Source organism: Nelumbo lutea, chromosome 3 (genome assembly GCF_056320005.1).
Source record: "Nelumbo lutea isolate HS-2025 chromosome 3, American lotus-T2T, whole genome shotgun sequence".
Classification (NCBI taxonomy): domain Eukaryota; kingdom Viridiplantae; phylum Streptophyta; class Magnoliopsida; order Proteales; family Nelumbonaceae; genus Nelumbo; species Nelumbo lutea.
In genome coordinates, this window is record NC_142686.1 from 47,847,313 (window position 1) to 47,869,909 (window position 22,597).

The 22,597-nt window shown below is 39.5% G+C and overlaps 1 protein-coding gene and 1 pseudogene across 6 annotated transcripts; both read left to right on the top strand.

Annotated features, from left to right (window-relative positions):
* The first annotated feature begins 9,125 nt into the window (after window positions 1-9,125).
* On the top strand, window positions 9,126-11,636 carry LOC148864777 (phenylalanine ammonia-lyase-like; annotated as a pseudogene).
* A 2,341-nt stretch (window positions 11,637-13,977) lies between these two features.
* On the top strand, window positions 13,978-22,299 carry LOC148864778 (alpha,alpha-trehalose-phosphate synthase [UDP-forming] 5-like). 6 transcript variants are annotated; one of them, XM_088976167.1, is made up of 4 exons: window positions 13,978-14,280; window positions 15,178-17,259; window positions 18,068-18,341; window positions 21,507-22,299. In XM_088976167.1, exons 2-4 carry the CDS (start codon window positions 15,263-15,265, stop codon window positions 21,810-21,812), a joined length of 2,577 nt encoding a protein of 858 aa, XP_088832293.1. In that variant the 5' UTR covers window positions 13,978-14,280; window positions 15,178-15,262; the 3' UTR covers window positions 21,813-22,299. The 6 variants fall into 6 exon arrangements, with proteins under 6 accessions (XP_088832293.1, XP_088832297.1, XP_088832292.1 ...); XM_088976171.1 differs by lacking the exon at window positions 13,978-14,280 and adding an exon at window positions 14,296-14,447; XM_088976166.1 differs by lacking the exon at window positions 13,978-14,280 and adding an exon at window positions 14,303-15,060.
* Window positions 22,300-22,597: the final 298 nt, after the last annotated feature.

The following is a 22,597-nucleotide window of genomic DNA, read 5'->3' on the forward strand; positions in this document are numbered from 1 at the left end:
CGACACGAGCAGCCTCTTCGGCAGCATAAGCGGCCACCTCAGCAGCTCGGGTATTCGCCTCGACTGCACGGAAAGCCTCTTCAGCAGCATGAGCGGCTGCCTCAGCAGCTCGCACCTGTCGCGAGCTCCTCTCCACCTGGGGTGCTAAGGCGTGAATTGAAGAATTCACCTACCAAAAGAAACAAGTAAGCGACAACAGCAAGAAGGATAGAAAATGAAGAAGGCAGACGAAATTTGACTTACCACCATAGCATGAGTTACGACATGACAAACGACCTGATTCAAAGGAAGATCGGTCCACGCCGCGATCTCCTCGGGGAAAGTAGCCTCCCTACTCTTCTGAAGAGCGTAGTTCGGCATCAACACGCTCCTGAACTCCCCTTGAGCTCCCGAACCTGAGGGCCCAACCCGCGTATGAGTGGACCCAGAGTGAGCAGGAGCACTGGAGTAGGTAGGAGCACCCGTGTGAGTGGTCTCAACATAAGTCACCCCGGCCGCTTCATGCATCAGAGGAGCCACCTCGGGCTCCCTGGGCAGATCCTCTGTCGTGTGGCCTGGAACTTGAGGCTCCTCATCTGGGGGCAGCTCGGTACGAGTTCACTTGGCGACCCGCTTCCTCCTCTTCATGCCTTGGAACAGGCACCCCCCACGAGTTCTCTCTACGTCCATCACACCTGCAGAAAATAGTTCGACATCAGAAAAAACGAAGGAACAAAGCAAACAAGAAACCTACCCGAACTCAGGCCAGCCACAATAAGCTTGGCCTCCGTTAAGTACTAATGGCACTTTAAACCTTGCCGTGCCCATTGTCGGAGGCCCTTCACCGTCTCTTTATTGAGAGTGACACCAGAATCAGGAGCGGCCTCACCCTACCCGGTCTGAAAAGGCCACCCTTGTGCACTTCGCACCCCGAAGTAATCCCGCTTCCACGCCAAGACCTTATTAGAAAATTCATGCAGAAGCTTAAAGCCCAGGCGAGGAGAAAGGTAATACGCCCGTCTTCCCCCAGGAAGAGAACCCGCTTGCTTCTTGAGCATCAAGATAGAGGAGAATATCTCCAAGTCTAAAGGGAAGTTCTGTTCACAAAAGAGGGAGACTGTCCCCACCAGATTCCGAATAGAGTTCGGATGAAGCTGGCCAATGGTGACGCCGAAGTGGTTTATGACCTCGACGAGAAGGGGGTGGAAAGGCATTCGCAACCCCGCAACGAGCTGCTCTCGAAAAATCACGATCTCATCAGGACCGTGTTCCCAAGGAAAGCTACCCGAAGGAATGAAATATGTATACCCCCCAGGCAGATTGTAAGACATAAGTATAGATTGGATCCCCTTGGGCATCATGGTCGAAGGACCAAACCTATCTAGCATCCGACCTTGGCGAGAGGTAGACGCCAAACTGCTCGAAGCGGCTCGGCCTACAGGTGGATTCAGGAAGGTACTCACCGGAAGAAAGTTTTGAAGGCTCCGGAGATAGGAACAAGCCAAAAACCTTGAAGGCTAAGTAACCAGCCTAGACGCGAACTGAAAAACCTGGGCGTGAGCTGAAAAGTTGGATGCGAGCTCAAGAGGCAAACCGCAGAAGTGACAAATCAACAGGGGTCCCCTACTATTTATAGCTACAGTAACCAAGAACCAACAGTGCAGATCAAAGACAATTCGATGGCCTGCATTTGCGCTGACCGCACGTCCCCTGAGATCGAGACGTGATTGACACACGTCTTTCCGAAAAGAGCGAAACGTCAGCGCACGTATTTTTGAAATCAACGTCGCACTAGCGCACGTCTTTCTGAAACTGACAACATGACGCACGTCTCCCTACAATTGACAAAATAGGCAGCACACATCCCTTCAAAACGTTAGTGGCGTGTTTTTTTCAAAATTGAAAGACCCGCTATCACATCCCAGCGGCGCGATTTTTTGAAATTTAAAATAAACGCGCGCTGCCACGTCTGTCAACATTTATGGGCAGTAGGCACGTCTCCCACCTTCTCGGATGCTCCAGAAAACCGAAGAACCCTGGCAAAGCACCTCGTGCAGTCAAGATTCAAAGAACGGGACAAATCCACCTACCACCTCGCAAAACTCCCCGCGCCAGGGCAAGACCCTTGGCGCGAGGAGTGGGGGGCAATTGATGAAGGAAGATTTAGCCCGACTTCGCAGTTATGCAACACGTGGCAAAGGCAACAGCTCGACACAAAAGCACGCCTAAGGCGTGAGCACCAAGGAGAGAAACCAGCAGTCCGAACTCCCTACTAGGGGCCTGAACTCACCCTTGGCCCCAAACCGGACAGTAATCCGAACTAGCCTGCATGTAACAGTTCGGGACACACCTCGCCGAACTGGCCTGCCTTATAACAGTTCAGGATACACTTTGCCAAACTAGCCTACCTATCAGTTCGGGATACACCTCGCCGAACTGGCCTGCCTTGTAACAGTTCGGGATACACCTCGCCGAACTGGCCTGCCTTGTAACAGTTCGGGATACACCTCGCCGAACTGGCCTGCCTTGTAACAGTTCGGGATACACCTCGCCGAACTGGCCTGCCTTATAACAGTTCGGGATACACCTCGCCGAACTGACCTGTCCTATAGAAGTATAGGGCATACCTTCGAACTCAAGACTTCGCCTCGCTCACCACTCCACCACATCGCCCTCAGGACACCAAAACCAGACAAACCATACTATGCCTGACACCGAGGAATTTCGTACCCAAGGGCGGCACACCTGACTGACTTGGGATCAGACGCTTGACAGCCGCACTCCAAACGGTCACCTGCCACCGCCTATTGGCACCGCCATCTCCAGTTACGGAGACGGTTCCGAAAAAAGGCAGTGACGGTTCTATCCCAACAGAAAGGACGACACCCGAACTGACAGATGCAAGGGTAATCATACCCGACCTGACAAGGGCTTCGGAGCGAGTCCGTGAAGTGATTATAAAAGGCCCCCTACCCCCAACAACAAGGTATGTGAACTTTGCGCCATCTGGTCTATACTTTGCCTTTGAGAGATTACTAACTTGAGCTTCGGAGTTATCTCACCGGGTTCCCCCCGGAGTTCCCTCATCTTTCCCGTTTCAGGCTCCCCGTCGCTTCAGCTCAGAGGCGAAATCGTTGACAGCTAAGACCAGCCGGATCGCTCTCCATCAAAAATTAAATTGAAATAAAAATAAATTAAACAAAAAATTATATGTAAGTATATAATATAATTAAAAATAATAGTATATATACTTATATTACATTAAAATATAATTATATATTATTTTATTCATATAATATAATATAATATAATATGTTAATGTGCATGATGGTCTGACTTGTTTAACATAGATGATCAAATGAGAGTGACCTACGACCTTGAGACAAACAATTTAACATTCGGGTTGGTTTTGAAAACATTGATGTAGGATATTTATTACTAATTAAATCCTTTTCAATTGTTATGGTATGTTTAGCCAATATTTTCAAACGGTTATTGATCCAAGTGATCAGACTGTTCGGCCTGAGAATCATTTAAGTAATTGGTTTTGTTTTACCCTTTATATGTTCCTTGGCTAAAAACTGTTGTCTTAGTTAACAACTTAGTGACTGAGCAGTTGAAATATCGATCCGAATAATGGTTTTTAACCATTTTCTATTTTAACTATTTTTTTATATTAGAATGGGCCATCTATTTGAACAAGATTATCGAATCACTGACCTAGAAACCGGTGGTTAAAACGGTTCTGTAGTCATTTTTTAAAACCTTGTATTTAGCCAAATTCCTTGTTTTGATTGACGAGTTGCCTCCTGCAACCCAAAGGATGTAGCCTAGGCAACGTTGGCCAATCAAAACCAAATATGTCATCCTAGTTTTTCCACATGACTGATGGGCCCTGATGCAGCCAGTCTACACCCATTGAATGGCTACTAATGAAAGTGGACTCTAACCAAATAACTAACAACCAGATTAGATATGAAACAATTCAGTTTCTTTCATCAAATATTGTTTGTTTAGTTATTTTTTGTTTTTTTCCCCCTGCTTCCTCGATGATATCAGAAAAATACTTTGCATCTCACCACATAAATTCAAGGCATAGTATAAAAGAAAAAAAGAATGCGAAAAAATGCCAAAACAATCCTTTCACCTAAAGTTCACTAAGGAAGCCGTGGACCAAAATTCTCATGGGACGATTAGGTTGTGTTTGGTTTGTACGGGCTATCTTATCTTTTCCTTTGTTTTCATACTATTTCTTTCAAACCAAAATCAGTCTTAAAGAACATTGTGAGTTTTGTCATAATACACCTGAGAGGTCCCCTATGCCCTATGGACGTTAATGTTGCAAGTCCATTTGAAGAATTCCAACTACATCGAATTCATTTTTTATGAACCAAATTGGCTTTGGGTCAAGGTTATATTATTATTATTATTATTATTATTATTATTATTATTATTATTATTATAAATTCTCAACCCAAATTGCACACCTAATCGACATGAGAGGGCCAACCGAGGGGTAGGTAGCCCAGTTGGTACGTTGGATGAATTGTCCCAGTAGTGATTCTAATCCCGCTATTATCATCTTTGTAAGAAAAAGGGTTGTGTGGTTACTGAAAATGAATAAGGTTGAATTAAGTTTTAATAATCACATTCAAAGTAGTGTCTAAGGTATTCTTGTCAACCAACTGAGGGGTGGCTCAGTTGGTATGTTAGCCGATTCATTCCAGTTAGACCTGTTCATGGGCCGGGTAGCCCAACGGGCCGGTTCGGTCCCCAGACGGGCTTGAACAAAAATTTGAGCCCTCTGGCTTGACCTTGGGCCTAAAAGCCTGGCTTGAATTTTTTTCAAGTCGGGCACGGGATTTATCAAAATAGCACGACCCGATCCGATCTTTATGCAAGTTAATCCTAAATATCTTAATTCCTAACCCCTCTCTTCTCTTCTCACTTAGTCGAATCTCACTTTTCACTCACAGTCACAGACTCACAGGTAAACACTCTCAGTTCTCACTTATCGAATCTCACCGACGAACACCTTCAGAGGCGAGTCCGGCAAACACTCTCACCGGCGCCACCAATGAACTCTGGCGGTGAGTCCTCTCTCTCTCTCTCTCTCTCTCTCTCTCTCTCTCTCTCTTCATGGTTCATCTTCTCACTCATTCTCAAAATCTCAGCTTAGGCTCGTTCCTTAGACATGAACTCAGACACCGGAAAACTCAGGCATCGGCAATGAGTCCTTTCTCTCCCTCTCTTGTTAAGTTTGCCCTTTTGTTCTATTCCCAAATTATTGTTTTCCCTTTCTCTCTTCTATTACGATTTACGAAATTATTCTGGGGATTTTTCTTCTAGTTTCTCCTTTTGTTTATCTTGTAAACAAGTTTAGACAACCCGAAATGTTGTATTTGGTAGTCATTGTTTATCTTGTAAACATGTCATCTGATCTCTCACTTTGCAGAAATTGATAAACCAGTTAACCCAACAGGATTAGAAACAAAAGGCAGATAAATGGGTGTAAGAAAGCTAAAATTGTGTGGTTCTGCATTTCTTCTCATTGGGAGAAGAATTTTGGACTAGGTCTATTTCTTCTTGAATTTTCAGGTGTGTTAGTAGAGTTGCATGGGGCTGCTTTTTGGTCATCTTTGGAACGAGAGGGGGGGGGGGGGTTAATGAATTGTATTTTTGTTGGTTTGTCTTTTGATAGGTGATTTGAACTCGTTAACAAAAAGCCATCTTTTTGTTAGGTCAGGCTCATGCTCGGGCTCTGGCCCTAGTTGTAGGCCCATTGGTCAAGTCAGGCTCGGGTTTGGGCCTAACAAAATCCTGTTTATGTAGAGTAAAAGCTCGGCCTGGCCCATGAACAGGTCTAATTCTAGTAAAGATGGGAAATCCTGCTACTACCAAATTTGGGGAGGGGGTTATAATTGTGGTACTGTACTACTCAAATGACCCCTATAGGAGATTCAGGCGAATCGCCAAATACCTAAAAATAAAAAAGTATTCTTGTCTTGTCCAAAACTCAGCACTTTGAAAATAGCATTATGTTCTGTAAACTTTTTGAAAATATCAATGTGAATGGTTTTGTTTTCTGAAACTAAAACAACTGCAAAAATAATACATTTTACTGTTGATGTGCCAATTTTCTTTTCTTTTAGGAAAATTCCCGATCAATACCCTGTACTTTGGCTCAAGTGACAATTTGGTCCCCAAACTTTAAAATGCGACAATCTAGTACATGAACTTTCAAAATGTGACAATCCAGTACCTGTCGTTAACCAGTCCGTTAATCATCCATTAAATGGCATTTGAAAAGTCAAAAATGCCATTCGAATGCCATCTAATTCTCTTTATCAACCATCCAAACATTGACAAAAAATTGAACAGTCCCAAATCCTAGCTTCTTCTATTCAAAAAGGTTGGTGACTATATAGAAGAATCTAGAATTTGGGACTATTCATTTTATTGTCAATGTTTGGATGGTTGATAAAGAGAATTAGATAACATTCTTAGGGCATTTTTGACTTTTCAAATGTCACTTAATGACTGATTAACGGATTGGTTTACGACAGGTATTGGATTGCCACATTTTGAAAGTTTGGCTATTGGATTGTCATATTTTAAAAGTTCGGGTACTAAATTGTTGCATTTTAAAATTCGAGGACCAAATTATCACTTAAGCCAAAGTAGAGGGTACTGATAAGGAACTTTCCCTTTTCTTTTTTGAAAATAGAACCCTTAACATTGAAGTTTTAGGAATTGGAAAAGTTAGAAGATATAGGTGGAGTGTAGTAATTAATCATGTATTAGAAAAAAAAGATAAAAAGAAAAAGAAAATTATGAAAATAAAGGAGAGATCACATGGCTAATTTCACAAATGAATTGAATTTTATAATTTTTTAAATATTAACATAAAATTTGGTCCTATAACCAAATTCTTCCTACGCATTTTTTGTTTTAATTCTATACCTTATTGTGGGACCCACTTGAAATGACACAATGCAGTAGATTAATGGTGGAGGATGATTTATAGGGATAAAATATGATTGTCAAATACAACCCATGAGAGCACAATCAACAATAGTAAACAAAGAAAATGAAAAGATAAACCTAAAACAAATTGCTGATATAGAAAGAAATCCTGAGCACTGGAAGAAATTTTTGTAAGCACTTTGCGAACTCGCAAAAAGATGAAAATGCCAATAAAGGAGGACCGACCTCTAATAGAGTAAAAACTCACCAAGAAACTCCAAAAAACGGAGATACATAGAAAAAGAGTGCTAAAGTCACCCCTTTCAAGGCAATCACAACCAAATACTTCAGACTTGAAAGGTGAAAAGGAGAAAGCCAACCATTGTCTCACCCAAGCTTAGACGTAACAGTTATGTTGCAAATGTAAATTCCTTCCATGGAAAACTGTCCCTAGGCATGAGGCAAGAAAAAGGCCACGTCCCCGCTAAATGATGATGGTCTGAAAAAAGTGCCAAAAGGGCTCCTCCGATAACTGAAAGGCTGGACAGTGCCGAAGACTGAACGGAAAAGATTGGGCTGCACCAGAAAAATTATGCCAGAACAAAAAATATTCCTCTTCACTGAAGAACAACTCACTGGAATACACCACACTAGAATGCATCCCATGGAAGAAGATACTCCCAAAAATAATATTGTTAATAAAAGCATTACATATATCTTCCTAGAATAGATGTCACTGTTCAGATCGATGTTAGTAACGACAACATCTTCAACCTTCTTCAAATCAAAGCCATTGAAGAACAAATCATAGAGAAAGAACAAAGACGGAACCATGGTATTCAAGTCTTCCATGGAAAAACCAATGGAAAAAGATAACAATCGAACGGCAAAAGAATACACCAAAAATACCATAAAAAAAAATTCACCCTATCCATCAAAAACCTGAAAATGGTCGATCTTAATTCGCCTGAATTTACTTTAGAACATACTACACGTGGCGACATGAGACACCCTAAAGTTCTTATGACGAAAGCAGGGTAGGTAAGTATGTGTATGATATGAATATTATGGAATTTTAGATGACAAAGCAATATGAAATGTAGTTTCCAAACTGGATCGCTGAAAAGTTAAAGTAGGTATGTACAATTAAGGTGCTGTTTGGAAAGTGTTTTGAGGGAGATCTTTCAGAAGCTCAGCATAGTATTAAAGGGTGCGACTATGATATCAAAAAAAATTTACAGCCAATCAAAAAAACTGAGAGGGTATTCATCAAAATTTAATTGCAAGGTGCTTTGATGGGTCAAAATTCTTTCGATACCATTATCTTTTCGGTATCAAAGATTTTCACCCATTGATCTTTTGAGAGTCGGTTTTTGAAGATCGAGACCATATGGTAATGTATGGTTTTGAGAGATCTTTGTAGAAAACGGAAAAAACAAAAACAAAAAGATCATTTGGGAAGTTTTGTGTAAATATGATTATTACATAAAACATTTGCGGGTCCCATATATTAATGATTATACAAATTAATCACCTCCAATTTCTGATAAACCAGACATGAACACCCCCATTGCCATATGCCTTAGACCACGCCTTACGTATACTGATCATGTAAGGTTTAAGAAGGTGTTTTTTTTATGGATTTTAAGAAGGAAAGTTGGTCAATGGGATTTTGATTCTAATTGACCAAAAAGTTCATGTTCTTTTTTTACATTTATGGGGGGACTAAGGAAAGTTTATCTTGGGAGCAAGTGATACCCATCTCATAGGTGGGTAAATAACTTTCGCACCTAGGGGGAAGTTGTTAATACTTGAATGAGACAAAAATGCCCATTTTAACAATGAATTTTTATGACTAAAATGGTTATTGCATTATTTACATGGGAAATAAAAAAATATGGGTAAATGTACTTACTTTAGTAAGTTTTCCCAAGAGTTCTATCTACCAATGCTTCAAAAACCTTACATGATCTTGAACAAAGGGAAATAATTTATTATTTAATTGGATCAATTATAACCCAACTGCTTTGATTAATTGACTTCATAAAATAAGTTAACTTTATTTATTTTTACTATGGTACCAAAAATGTAGGTAAAGAACCAATCAACTAGTACCATCCAATTAGTAACCAATCATTTGGTATTGATTTAAGGGAAAATTCCCAATAGGTACCCTATACTTTAGGCCAAGTGCTAATTTCTCAAACATTAAAATGCGACAATCTAGTACCCGAACTTTCGAAACGCGACAATTAACTAGATGAAAATGCCCTTGAATTATCACCTAATTTTCTTTATCAACCTATCCGCTAAAATCAAAACGAACCCTATGAAAATCACATTTACACTCACAGATAACCTTGGGAAGGTCAGAACGTCTTCCTTCAGTATACAGAACAAAGATTGCCTGCCAATGTGCCATCTGATCACTGTAACATGGTGTAAGAATCTGTTACTCCACGGCATCTGCGCATGTTAGCAAACTAGACATGGAGACATGGAGAATTCTCCTCCACTGTCAAACTCTGCAATAAATCTTCTTCTGAAAAAAAAGTGGACATCTGGACTTGAGTAGCACGGCATAACAAACCCAATAAGCCGATTTTCCAATTTCCTAAATGGAATGAGCTGTTTCCTGAATGGACAGAGGGAGAAGAAGTTGGGCTAGGGGTGTCTTCTAGTTCTAGCTAGTAGTCCTATACTCCCATAAGAATGGCTCCTCCATCTGGAATCCAAAGTCGGCTTCTCTCGGTGAAAGCAGAGGCGAACAGAAGCCAAACCTGTCGATTTGATTGCTGCTGAGGTCCAAGAATAGGTCGGGCAGGCCGAAATGGGCTGCCCTCTTCATCTATGGACGGAGAAACTGAGAATTCTTGGGTGTCTTCGGACGTGGTGGTGAGAGATGGGGAGTGAGTGATTGGAAGAAACTCCGGTTCCCGTTCGCTAGGCCCGCCTTCGGCGTTGACTTCATGACTACTTTTCAATGGTTGCTCGCCGAATGTGGCAATGGCGGCCTTGGCAGAGGCAGCTTGGATGTCTTTGGGCGATGAGCTGGCCGCCCGGTGTCACTGGGAAGGAGAATCCTCCTTCTAGTTACGCCAAAGCGGCAATGCTTGTTCGCACAAACACGATGATGAAGGTTACTCCGGGATAAGGTGGGAGATATTGGAAGCCATGTCCAAGCTCATGAACCAAAACTTGATTCCTAAGTTGCCTTTGAGAGGGACTATCACTGCCTCTAGTGATCTCGTGCCACTGTCTTACATTGCAGGCTTACTAACCGACAGGCATAACTCGGAAGTAGTCACCCCGGACGACGAAGAAATCACGACCTTGGAGGCATTGAAGCGAGCTAGAATCCCTTCTCCGTTTGAGCTGCAGGCTAAGGAAGGTATAGCTCTGGTGAATGGGACTGCAGTCGGTTCTGCTGTTGCTGCCACAGTTTGTTTTGATGCCAATATATTGGCTCTCCTTATTGAAGTACTCTCGGCCTTGTTCTGCGAAGTCATGCACAGGAAGCCTGAGTTTACTGATCCGCTGACCCACGAGCTGAAGCACCATCTTGGTCAAATCGAATTGGCGGCCATCATGGAGTTCCTTCTAGATGAGAGCGACTACATGAAAGAGGCAAAGGCACGTCACGAGAAGAACCCGCTTACAAAGCCCAAGCAGGATCACTACGCGCTCAGGACCTCCCCTCAATGGCATGGGCCACAGATTGAAGTGATTCGCATGGCGACTCACTCTATCGAGCGAGCAACAACTCTGTTAACGACAACCCATTGATTGATGTGGCTCGCGACATGGCTCTGCACGGAGGGAATTTCCAAGGAACTCCAATCGGGGTCTTGATGGATAACCTCAGGATTGCCATCGCAGCCATTGGGAAGCTCATGTTTGCTCAATTATCCGAGCTCGTCTGTGATTACTACAACAATGGATTGCCTTCCAATCTGAGTGGTGTGCCCAACCCGAGCCTGGACTACGGGTTCAAAGGTTTGGAGATCGCCATGGCAGCCTATTGCTCGGAGCTTCAATACCTGGCCATCCCAGTCACCACGCATGTCCAAAACGCAGAACAACATAACCAGGACGTCAACTCCCTCGGTTTGATCTTCGCAAGGAAGAGTGCAGAAACCATATAGATCTTAAAGCTCATGTCAGCAACGTATATGGTGGCACTTTGCCAGGCGATTGATCGAGGAGAACATGAGGGAAGTGATGAAACATATCGTCAACCGAGTAATAAGGAAGACTGTACACGGGTGAAGACGGGTTGATGCTCGAAACCCATTTCTGCGAGAAGGAAGTCTTGCAGGTTATCGAACACCAACCTGTGTTCTCCTACCTCGACGATCCGACGAACCCATCATATGCTCTACTCCTCCAACTGCGGGAAGTCCTGGTGGAAAAGTCGATTCAGGAATCTCCAAAAGAGGAAGGGGAGACTGACAACGGGTACTCAATATTTAAACGGATACTTGTATTTCAAGAGGAATTGAAGGCGAGATTGGGAGGTAGACAAGGCCAGGGAGAGATTGGACAATGGCGATTTTCCCATACCAAACATGATTAAGAAATGTAGGACTTATCCCATATATAGGTTTGTGAGGACAGAAGTAGGGACTGAACTTCTGAGTGGTGTAAAGAAGGTGAGTCCTGGAGAGCACATAGAGAAGATAAATGAATAGTGTATTTTAAGGGTAATTTTGACATTTTCAAAAATATTAAATCTCACATGAAGTCACATGGTATAGATAACGGACAGGTCATTAACGGTGGGTACTAAATTGTTGCATTTCAAAAGTTCGGGTACTAGATTGTTATTTTTAAAGTTTGTGTACTAAATTGGCATTCAGCCTAAGGTATAGGGTACCTATCAGGAATTTTCCCTTGATTTAAATGGATTTAGGATGGGTTAACATTTTTCAAGTATTATAACTTTTTGGTGCCATAGAAATTGACATATTGTTTATGAAACTTTTTATATTTTATTTTAAATAGTGATAATGATGATGATGATATATGACTAAAATTTTCTATAATTTTATTTATATTTTTATAAAAATGATTATTTTTTATTTCACTTTTATCTGTTATAATGAATATATAATATCAGATGTGTCTAATTAGAATAGGATGGGCAAAATGGAGAATTGCATTTAGAGTTTTGTATGATAGGCAAATATCACTTAAATTAAAAAAAATCTAGAAAATAATTATAATATTAGCTATGTTATACATAATAAAAGTATTGGATAGTCAAGAAACAATATGTCTAAAAAAATGAGTGTGGCAGAAGTGCATATACTAAAATGAATAAGTGAAAAAACTAGAAACAAAATTATTCAAACGAATTTAAGAATAACTCTAAAAGGTGATGAAATGAGAAAAAGTAAATTAAAATGGTTTTATCTCCTTTAATAACATCTATGAGAAAGAAATGATTTTTTGCAAATTAAGGGGCTATAAGAGTTAGGGGTATACGAAAAATACTTCAAAAGTTTTGATAGATAAAGAAATTGTATATCGGATTTTTTATTCCAAACATTTTAAGGATCTATATATCTATTTCCATATATGTATGCAAGTTAATAAAATTTAAATGAATCATTATTGAAATCGGATTTGGTACTCACAAAATTATGCTTACACTATTCTCACAGCTGAAAAGGGTTGTGAAAATGGTAGTGTGAGCACAGTTTTGTGAGGATAGAATCTGCCCTCATCATTATCATATTGTTTGGTTTTTTCCTTCGTCATCATGTATATATGTGCATAGCACGTGCCTTTTACACCAATTCATATTGGTATATGGATACTTGCATATTTCTATTTACTGTATTATAGGATTATAGCACAATGTAAATCCGGTCGAGCAAAGACCTCAAAGGCCAAAGGGTATAAAAGCGATTAGGGGTGAGAAAATGGTCAAGTTCTACCTGAAGCTGAATGGAGCTGACCTTGAATTATTGATCCTATTCAATATATTACGAGGTAGGGTCTGGTTCCGAATTCTTGGAATTGACCCCCACCTAGGTCCGTTCTAAGGTCTAGGGATTTATCCTATTTGAATCAACTTGATGAACTGGCCTTGGTGGAACTGAAGTTGTCTTGTAATAAATTGCAAAATATTTTTAAGGATGTGAAATTTTGAATCCAAGCATTTTATGGTTATAAAAGCTATGGTCTCCCTTAATCATTGAATTAATTAAGTGATTTGATCATTTGATTTCATTTTAATATTTGATTGGGTATAGGAGCGACTAGGGGTGAGAAAATGGTCAACTGAATGGAACCGACCTTGAATTGATCCTATCCAATCTATTACAAGGTAGGGTCTGGTTCCAAATTCTTGGAATTGACCCCCCACCCAGGTCCGTTCTAAGGTCTAGGGATTTATCCTACTTGAACCAACTTGATGAACTGGCCTTGGTGGAACTGAAGTTGCCTTGAAATAAATAGTAAAATATTTTTAAGGATATGAAATTTTGAACCCAAGCACTTTATGGTTACAAAAGCTATGATCTCCCTTGACCGTTGAATTAATTAAGCGATTTGATCATTTGTTTTCATTTTAATATTTGATTGTGTATAATAAATAATGTAAACATAATATTAATAAAATTTAAACTATAATAATTAATTTTAAACTATAAATTAATATATTATGATACTCTATATATTAAACTATTTAATTTAATCAATAAAAATAATATACATTTTAAATTATATATTATCATAATTCAAAATCAAGTTTTTAAAGAATATGTTTCATTTTTCAAGGGAAGAGTATAGAAAGAAAAAGTTGAAAGTTGAAACCATTCCGAGAATCGCCAAGGCCAAAAGGAGGCTCTGAAACCAACCTTTATAGAATAATTTCCGATTTTAAAAACTTGGAAGGGGGCCGAATTTCCAAACCTAACCAAGCCAACCCATGCTCACAACTAAGAGCGACTGGCAAGTTGGACAAGAGTTAGGTTGGCACGTTGCCGTACATACAAGAAGTAGTACAGTTAACCAAGGTTAGGAGCGGAGTAATGGAGCTCACTGTTCTCTCTGCCTTCTCTCATCACTCCCATCATCCAGACATCATCCACACTCTCTCCTTGGGTGACTGGGTGTGAGAGGTATCGAGTAAGAGAGTCAAATGCTTTTAATATTTCCTTTCCTTCTTATTTTTTATTTTTATTTGCTGTCGGATGCAAAAAAGAGTGAAATAAAACAAAGGAGTAAAAGACGAAGGTCGGTTGCTCTTGCCATTTGTGTCCCGGGGGGAAGAAGGAATCTCTAGTTGTTTTCCATTCCTTTCGCTTCACGCCTTCAATGGCAATGGTAAATTCTCTCTTCACTTGTTAAAGCTTATCTTTCTTGTTATTCTTAATTCTTACCTCCCAGGCTCCCATATTGGATACCACTTTCTGCCACTTTTGCACTTTGCACTCTTCTAACAGTTGTTATCAACATTTTATTAGTTTTTCTGCATGACCCTTCAGTTCTGAGTTATTCCTCTTTCTCTCTCTCCATCTTTAGTTGTGGGTGGGTGGTGGATAGATGGGTTCATGAGTTGTAGAAAATTTAGCTAATTTTTATTTTTAGATCTACGCTGTGTAATGGAAGTTATACTGTGGGTCCTGATTTCTTTAGCTCCGCTGGGAGATTTTGTTGTATCGATGGGTCATCCTAATGCTGCTTGATTGTGTGTTTATGTGGAAATTGTTAACAAGTATGGATTTCGGTTTATTTTAGCTGCTGGGTTTCTCTGAAAGCTCGAAATAGTCCTCAGTTTGCATAAAATTTTCTGGGTTCTTCTCACAGTGTTCTTTGGTTGAAGATTTGCAAGTAGCGTTTTCGTCTGCCTTTCTTCTTAGAGTATTTAGACCTCTGGTACCTCTGCCGTTGTTAATACGTATTAGGGAGTCCCGTAGTAATTTTCTTATTTTTTTTTCTGTGGAAAATCGGGCTATCGTTTTTAGGGCTATCATGTCAATTTAGAAACTCATAACTTTGATTTATCAATAGAGTGTAGAGAGTTTTTATTGAATACTTTTTGGAGGACCTAGAGGACTTGAAAGAATTCAGAGGATTTTTTATTTTGTCTTGCTCTAATTATTGGTAATTTTGTATTTAAATTATCTGCCATACTTTAAAGAAGATTTTAGAGCTTTTTTTTTTTTTTTTTGTCTCCAATGTTCGGAATTCTGATTTTATTTTCTTAATGGGATTTTGTAGAGCTTGATTGTGTAAACTGGGACATAAAGGAAACAAAGGACTTCTCTGCATATTCAAATAGCCAGGAGTTTTGTCATTCTCCACAATGGTTTCAAGATCATATTCCAACCTTTTGGACCTTGTCTCTGGTGATTCTCCATCCTTTGGTCGAGTAGGAAAGAGGCTTCCGAGAGTGATGACTGTGGCTGGGATCATGTCTGAATTAGATGATGATAATAGCAACAGTGTCAGCTCGGATGTGCCATCTTCTGTGTCTCAGGAGAGGATGATTATTGTGGGAAACCAGCTTCCACTCCGGGTACACCGAAGATCTGATGGTGATGGTGATGGAGGATTGAATTTCAGCTGGGATGAGGATTCCCTCCTTCTGCAATTAAAGGATGGCCTTGGAGAAGATGTTGAAGTCATCTACATCGGTTGTTTGAGAGAGGAAATTGACCTAAGTGAACAGGATGATGTTGCACAGACACTACTTGAGACCTTTAAGTGCGTCCCTGCATTTATTCCTCCAGATCTCTTCAGTAAATTCTATCATGGTTTTTGTAAACAACAACTATGGCCTCTGTTTCATTACATGCTTCCTCTCTCTCCAGATCTTGGTGGGCGTTTTGATAGATCTCTCTGGCAAGCTTATGTTTCTGTCAACAAGATTTTTGCAGACAAGGTGATGGAAGTGATAAGTCCTGATGATGATTTTGTGTGGGTGCACGACTACCATTTGATGGTGTTGCCAACCTTTTTGCGGAAAAGGTTTAATAGGGTAAAGCTTGGGTTCTTCCTCCATAGTCCCTTTCCATCATCTGAGATATACCGGACACTTCCTGTAAGAGATGAGCTTCTCCGAGCACTCCTAAACTCTGACTTAATTGGTTTTCATACATTTGATTATGCCAGGCACTTCCTTTCATGCTGTAGTAGAATGCTAGGCCTTGCTTATCAGTCTAAACGGGGCTACATTGGGCTTGAATACTTTGGTCGCACTGTCAGCATTAAAATTCTTCCTGTTGGGATTCATATGGGCCAGCTTCAATCTGTTATGAACCTTCCAGAGACTGAAGCTAAGGTTGCAGCATTACAGGAGCAGTTTAGGGGTAAAATGGTGTTGCTTGGTGTGGATGACATGGACATCTTCAAAGGGATCAGCTTGAAACTGTTGGCTATGGAACAGTTGCTTATACAGCATCCTGATTGGAGGGGGAAGGTTGTGTTGGTTCAAATTGCAAACCCTGCCAGAGGCCGAGGGAAGGATGTTCAGGAGGTTCAGTCTGAGACTTATTCCACAGCAAAAAGGATCAATGAAACATTTGGGAGGCCGGGCTACAAACCTGTAATTTTGATTGATGCCCCACTTCAGTTCTATGAGAGAATTGCCTATTACATGATTGCTGAGTGTTGTCTTGTTACAGCAGTAAGAGATGGAATGAATCTCATACCCTATGAATACATTATAACCCGTCAAGGGAATAAAAAATTAGATGAAACCTTGCAATTGGATTCATCGTCTCCAAAGAAGAGCATGCTAGTGGTGTCAGAGTTCATTGGATGCTCACCATCACTCAGTGGGGCCATCCGTGTGAACCCATGGAACATCGATGCTGTGGCTGAAGCTATGGACTCTGCCTTAGTCACTCCTGAACCTGAGAAACAATTACGGCATGAGAAGCACTATAGGTATGTAAGTACACATGATGTTGGGTACTGGGCACAGAGCTTTTTGCAGGATCTCCAAAGGGCATGTATGGACCATCTCAGGAGGAGGTGCTGGGGCATTGGTTTTGGTTTAGGGTTTAGAGTAATTGCTCTTGACCATAGTTTCAGGAAGCTTTCAGTTGAGCATATAGTTTCTGCTTACAAGAGAACCAAGAATCGGGCAATTCTCCTAGATTATGATGGTACCATGATGCCACAGACATCAATCAACAAAACCCCAAATCCTGAGTCAGTCAATATCTTGAACAGCTTGTGCAGAGATCCCAAGAATGTAGTTTTCCTAGTTAGTGGAAGAGACAAAAAAACTCTTACTGATTGGTTTTCTCCTTGTGAAAAGCTCGGACTTGCAGCAGAGCATGGCTACTTTATGAGGTATGTATACACTCATTTTACTCCTTGATTGGTATTTCTCACTTTTAGATCCAGATAGAACATTGTTTAGCTGTAGAATATAAGTACTCTGTTTTTTTTTTTTTTTTCTTTTAATATCAGCAGTTCCTGCATATGTGCAATTGTTTATCCCAACAGTGAAGTGAGTTATGTTATCTTGGCACATCAAGGTTGACTTGTAAAATGCATGTTGCTTACAAAAAATATCTTTAGTTAACAGTATTCCTGCATGTGACAAAATTATGCCTCATAAGTGTTAATCTACCTCTGATTTATGTAAAATTGCTCGAGTTGTGACTTGATATGTAAACATTCTGAAAATCTTTTTTGAATCTAAATTATGTTTATTTAACCAGTATGACCATTAGTACACTTATAACCATACACTTATCATTCATGTGAGGGGATGAACCAACCATTTGATGGGTCTAACTAGGAGGTTTTCTGGTTGGAAAAGATAATATGGACTTTGGAAGATGTCCTGAAATCTGAAATTACTATGGAGATTTGGTGGTTGGCGTTGACCACTTGAGATTGCTTTGGTCTTAGATACCTCTGACATATCAGTTGGTCTGGCTAGTCCTTTGCATTTTTACACTTTGATATTTTAGGGTTCCTTAGTTGATTGTTGTAATTCTTTCTGCTTGTGTTGCAAAAGAGAATGCAACATCTGTTTGCATATTTTATTTATCTTTTAAAATGTCTGTATTCTTCAGCCTTACCACTAAATAGAGCTCAACCCTTCCTTTTGTCAATTCTATTAAACCCAAATTGAATGTCTGCTCTTCAGGCCAAATCATGATGGAGAGTGGGAAACTTGTGTCTCTATGGCAGATTTTGACTGGAAGCAGGTAGCAGAGCCTGTGATGAAGCTTTACACTGAGACAACTGATGGTTCTACAATAGAAAGCAAAGAGAGTGCACTGGTTTGGCACTACCAGTATGCGGATCCAGATTTTGGGTCATGCCAGGCTAAAGAACTTCTTGATCACCTAGAAGGTGTTCTTGCCAATGAGCCAGTCTCTGTGAAGAGTGGCCAACACATTGTTGAAGTTAAGCCTCAGGTTGGTATTATGAAGCTTACACTCCAGTACATATTTATATTGGAGGTGTTTACATTATTAGAAGAGCTATTGAATAGACCTACACCTTAAGCCATAACCTTTATATTTGCTTCAACATGAAGCTCATAGGAAAAAAGCTTATAATTCCAAAATGGAGTTGCTTACAATCTGGTTTTACTTTTACATATTCTAAAAAGGATACTCCTTATACATAAGAGATGTGAAAGAAGGAGAAGTATCAAATCAGTGGATTTTTTTTTTTTTTTGGGTAAGTAACAATGGCACTATCAATGGATCTGGTAGACCTGACAGAACCAAACTGACCTAACCCAGTTATATAGGGTCTGTGTCTGCATTACATATCCCAATAATAATTGGGTTGGTTTTGGGTTTCGGTATTTTGTCCCAACTACAGTTGGTTGGGAATGGGATCAGCTTTGGTTATTCTGAACAGATTATAACCTGCACCAACTATATACATACAATTTATATATGTATATTAGCATATTGCAAAGATAGCCCATTATAATACCTGTCTTTCTCATGGTTTACTTGTAATATGATCATATTCAAATATGCCAATTTAACAAATTTGCAGGTTTATTGTAGAGATGTATACTTTTAACTTATAATCATGTCTTTCCAGGTCAGACCTGATAGTTCCAATTAATAATTGGGTCAGCCTGGAAGTGTTTCTGTATATTCATTTATCCATTCAGGACTGGGTCTACCCAGACCTGGAAATTTGACAGAATTAAGAAGCAAAATAGAAAGAACAAGTGTGCTAAATGAAAAGGAGAGAAAATATCCAACTACAAAACCAGGAAAGGATAAAAAACAAGACCTAGAATGAGCAAGCCACAACCACATGGTCATCAATAAATTATTAATTACTATTCTCTTGGGAGAGCGGTGGGGGGAAGAGATCCTCGATACAACTACCTCCTCCCTAATGGTCCTTGACTAGTCTATTTACCATGGAATTGGCTGACGTCAGTATCCACTTGAATAAGTTAAAGCTGGATAGCAGAAATGCTCAAGATTCATGATGCATCAATAAAGAAAACTTAAAAAGGAAATCAATATTTGCATCCAATAAACCCATTTTTTTATGGAAAGACCAAAAGCTTGGCCTAGAAGCATCAACATTAGAGTGGTTCGTTGGGTTAAAACTTTGACTCTTTAATCCTTTCTCCATAGAAGACACCACTAGAGGTTGGCTAGCTATGTATAGCAACAAGGTTAAAAATTTCAATGTTGGTGGAAATATCAATCATCCAAATAAAGGAAACTTGTTGGAAATGTTGTAAAAATTATAGACATGGTGGAAAGAGTGAAAAAATTGTGAAATATGCAAAAATATAGCATGCAATTTTAAGTGATGATAAAGGAGGCATGGGTAGATCCTTTTAAATTATTATGTTGATCCAAATTGTCAAAACTACATGATAGGGTGAGTTCAAGCAAAATTTAAACTCATAGAAAGTGCAAATGATTCTAATAGATCAACCGAATAGTTCATCACACAATAATACTTCATGTTTGAAAACAATTTCTAGGAATATTCTAGAAATCTCTAGAATGCTCAACACTTTTCCTATCATAAAAAGCCTTCTAGAAGTGTCCATCGAACATTCCAAATAGCCTAACATTTTTAAATAATTCTAGGCTTACTTGACAATCGGATTGTACTGGTCTACCTTGGTCAGTGTACAAAACAATTTACAAAATTGTCTTACTAAAGCTTACCATATTCCTGTAAGTTCTAGGAATATTCTAGAAATCTCTAGAATGCTCAACACTTTTCCTATCATAAAAAGCCTTCTAGAAGTGTCCATCGAACATTCCAAATAGCCTAACATTTTTAAATGATTCTAGGCTTACTTGACAATCGGATTGTACTGGTCTACCTTGGTCAGTGTACAGAACAATTTACAAAATTGTCTTACTAAAGCTTACCGTATTCCTGTAAGTTGTAACAAGATGAGGTGAGGTTTATCTTCTTTTATATAGATAGTAACCATTATCCATTGTTGGTCCTGGCAATCCAGGGCCTTGGAAGGGGTGCACCGGATATGACCTAACCTTTGGCCTTTTCTTGGAAAAAGGGGCCATTCTCTTATATAGGTAATAATAATATGCTAGTATTATTCCGAGTTCTGACACATGTAAGGGTTTAAAGGGAATGCAGAGGGTTACTGACTTGTTTCAATGATCACATCTTAGATGGTTCAGGCTCAAGATATAAGTCATTTTGATGACTGCAACAATTTGATTTATTGATTTATGCACCTTCTTAAAAGCTGTAGAAATGAAGAAAGTGGGATGGGGCATGTCAGTAAGCACCTAGGGCTGAAAATGGATTGGATTAAATCTAATTTGAATTCCAATGCAATATGTTTATGTCAGATTCTGATATCCATTTAGCCATAATCAGATTGAATTGGATTTGAAAATCTGATTTGTCTATTAATCAGATTGAATATGGATATTGCTTGATTAAAGTTCTTTAAGATTATGTGAGATTTGGGATTTATGTAACTTTGTTTTTCCTATTTACAATATACATCTTCTGGTTTTATATTTACCTTTGTAGATTTATGCTAGTTTTATGTGGATTTCTGAAGCTTCAAATCAATTTGTATATCCAGATATATAAATAATAAATCAGATTTGAATCCATGTTCTATGCACCTTCCAGATATTGAATCAAATTTAGATCTCCCATATTCTTACTGGGTCAGATTCAGATATATTCCTATCTAAATTTGATCTAATCTTTTGTGCGCTACATGCACCTTTTTTTTTTTTTTGACTTGGAGAATATAAGAGAGTCATATTCAAATGAGTAGCTTTGCCCAGTCTCTGTTTGTATGTGTTCATGGGATCTTGTCGGCGCTATCTAGCCAGGAGATACTTTTGATGGACCCATATAATGGTGATTATACATTTACAACATTCACCATTATGTAGTGGTATAAATGATTAATTTCTCTAAGTAATCCATATTTTTTATTTCACTTGGACTTTCTGGGTAATGCTCAATTATTTTTAGAATTTTGATATCATAAATGATCACTAATTAATATTCATTGTTCTTCTACTGTTGCTATTATGGTTTCTGTTGGAATCTGAAAATTTTCTATTTCTGATCCTGTGGTATAGGGTGTCAGTAAGGGTGTTGTAGCTGAGCGCCTCTTAGCAACAATGCAACAGAAGGGAATGCTTCCTGATTTTATACTGTGCATTGGTGATGATCGATCAGATGAAGACATGTTTGAGGTGATTACTAGTGCCATGGCGGGCCCTTCTCTCTCTCCAGTAGCTGAAGTGTTTGCCTGCACTGTTGGTCAGAAACCGAGTAAGGCTAAGTATTATTTAGAAGATACAACTGAGATAGTAAGAATGTTGCAAGGCCTTGCTTCTGCTTCAGATCAGGCAGCAAAGAGTAATTCTCAAATTTTTCAATAAGTTATGATTGATTGAAGACCGATCCCGAGCTCTGATTTGAAGGTTTTATTGTTCTTCCTTCAATTTTAGCAATGCTTTCTCAAGCGAATCTGGTGTAGGTTGAGGTGGAAGCCCCAGATCAACTGAGAGGAGCTCTTAGCCCTGAGGTCTGGGTCGTGGGTTTGGTTCCTATTTGCCATCAGAATATAGTTCTACCTCACTGTTGTTGCATTTGTATAATCTGTATTGTTTATAGACAATTAGCATTCAATTTCTTCTTCGTGGTTCAGTACTGCAGTGTATATATTTTCTTTTCCATATCCACTGATGACTGGTATGTGTCAGTGGAATATTCATTAGGCATTGGGGAGCCAGGTTAGTCATATAATCTACAGCTAGGAGTTTCTGAAATTTATAATGCATTAGGGAGCCAGGTATCTGAATTTTTACTTCACTGCAAATGTGATTCCTTCACATATAAATATGCTTAACTGCATTTTGATCTTCAGATTATTCAGTTGTGATGTCACATCATCATTGGGCTGTATCCTGACCTCACCTATTGGCTAGGCAGGATATGCACTGGCGGATTCATCCACTGGATAACCTTACCCTCCGGTGAAGTGCAAAAATTTGGTCTCTTGAGAATTCAGTCATTTTCAAATGTGGATGATCATTGCCTTGTAAGGAGGGTATCTTCTCAAATTTCTTCCTCCTCCCATTAAGTTCTTGGTTATGACTTGTGAGTCACCAAGATAGCAGGCGCCTTGCCACCAAATCCCAAAGGTGTTCTCTGTCTTTTGGGC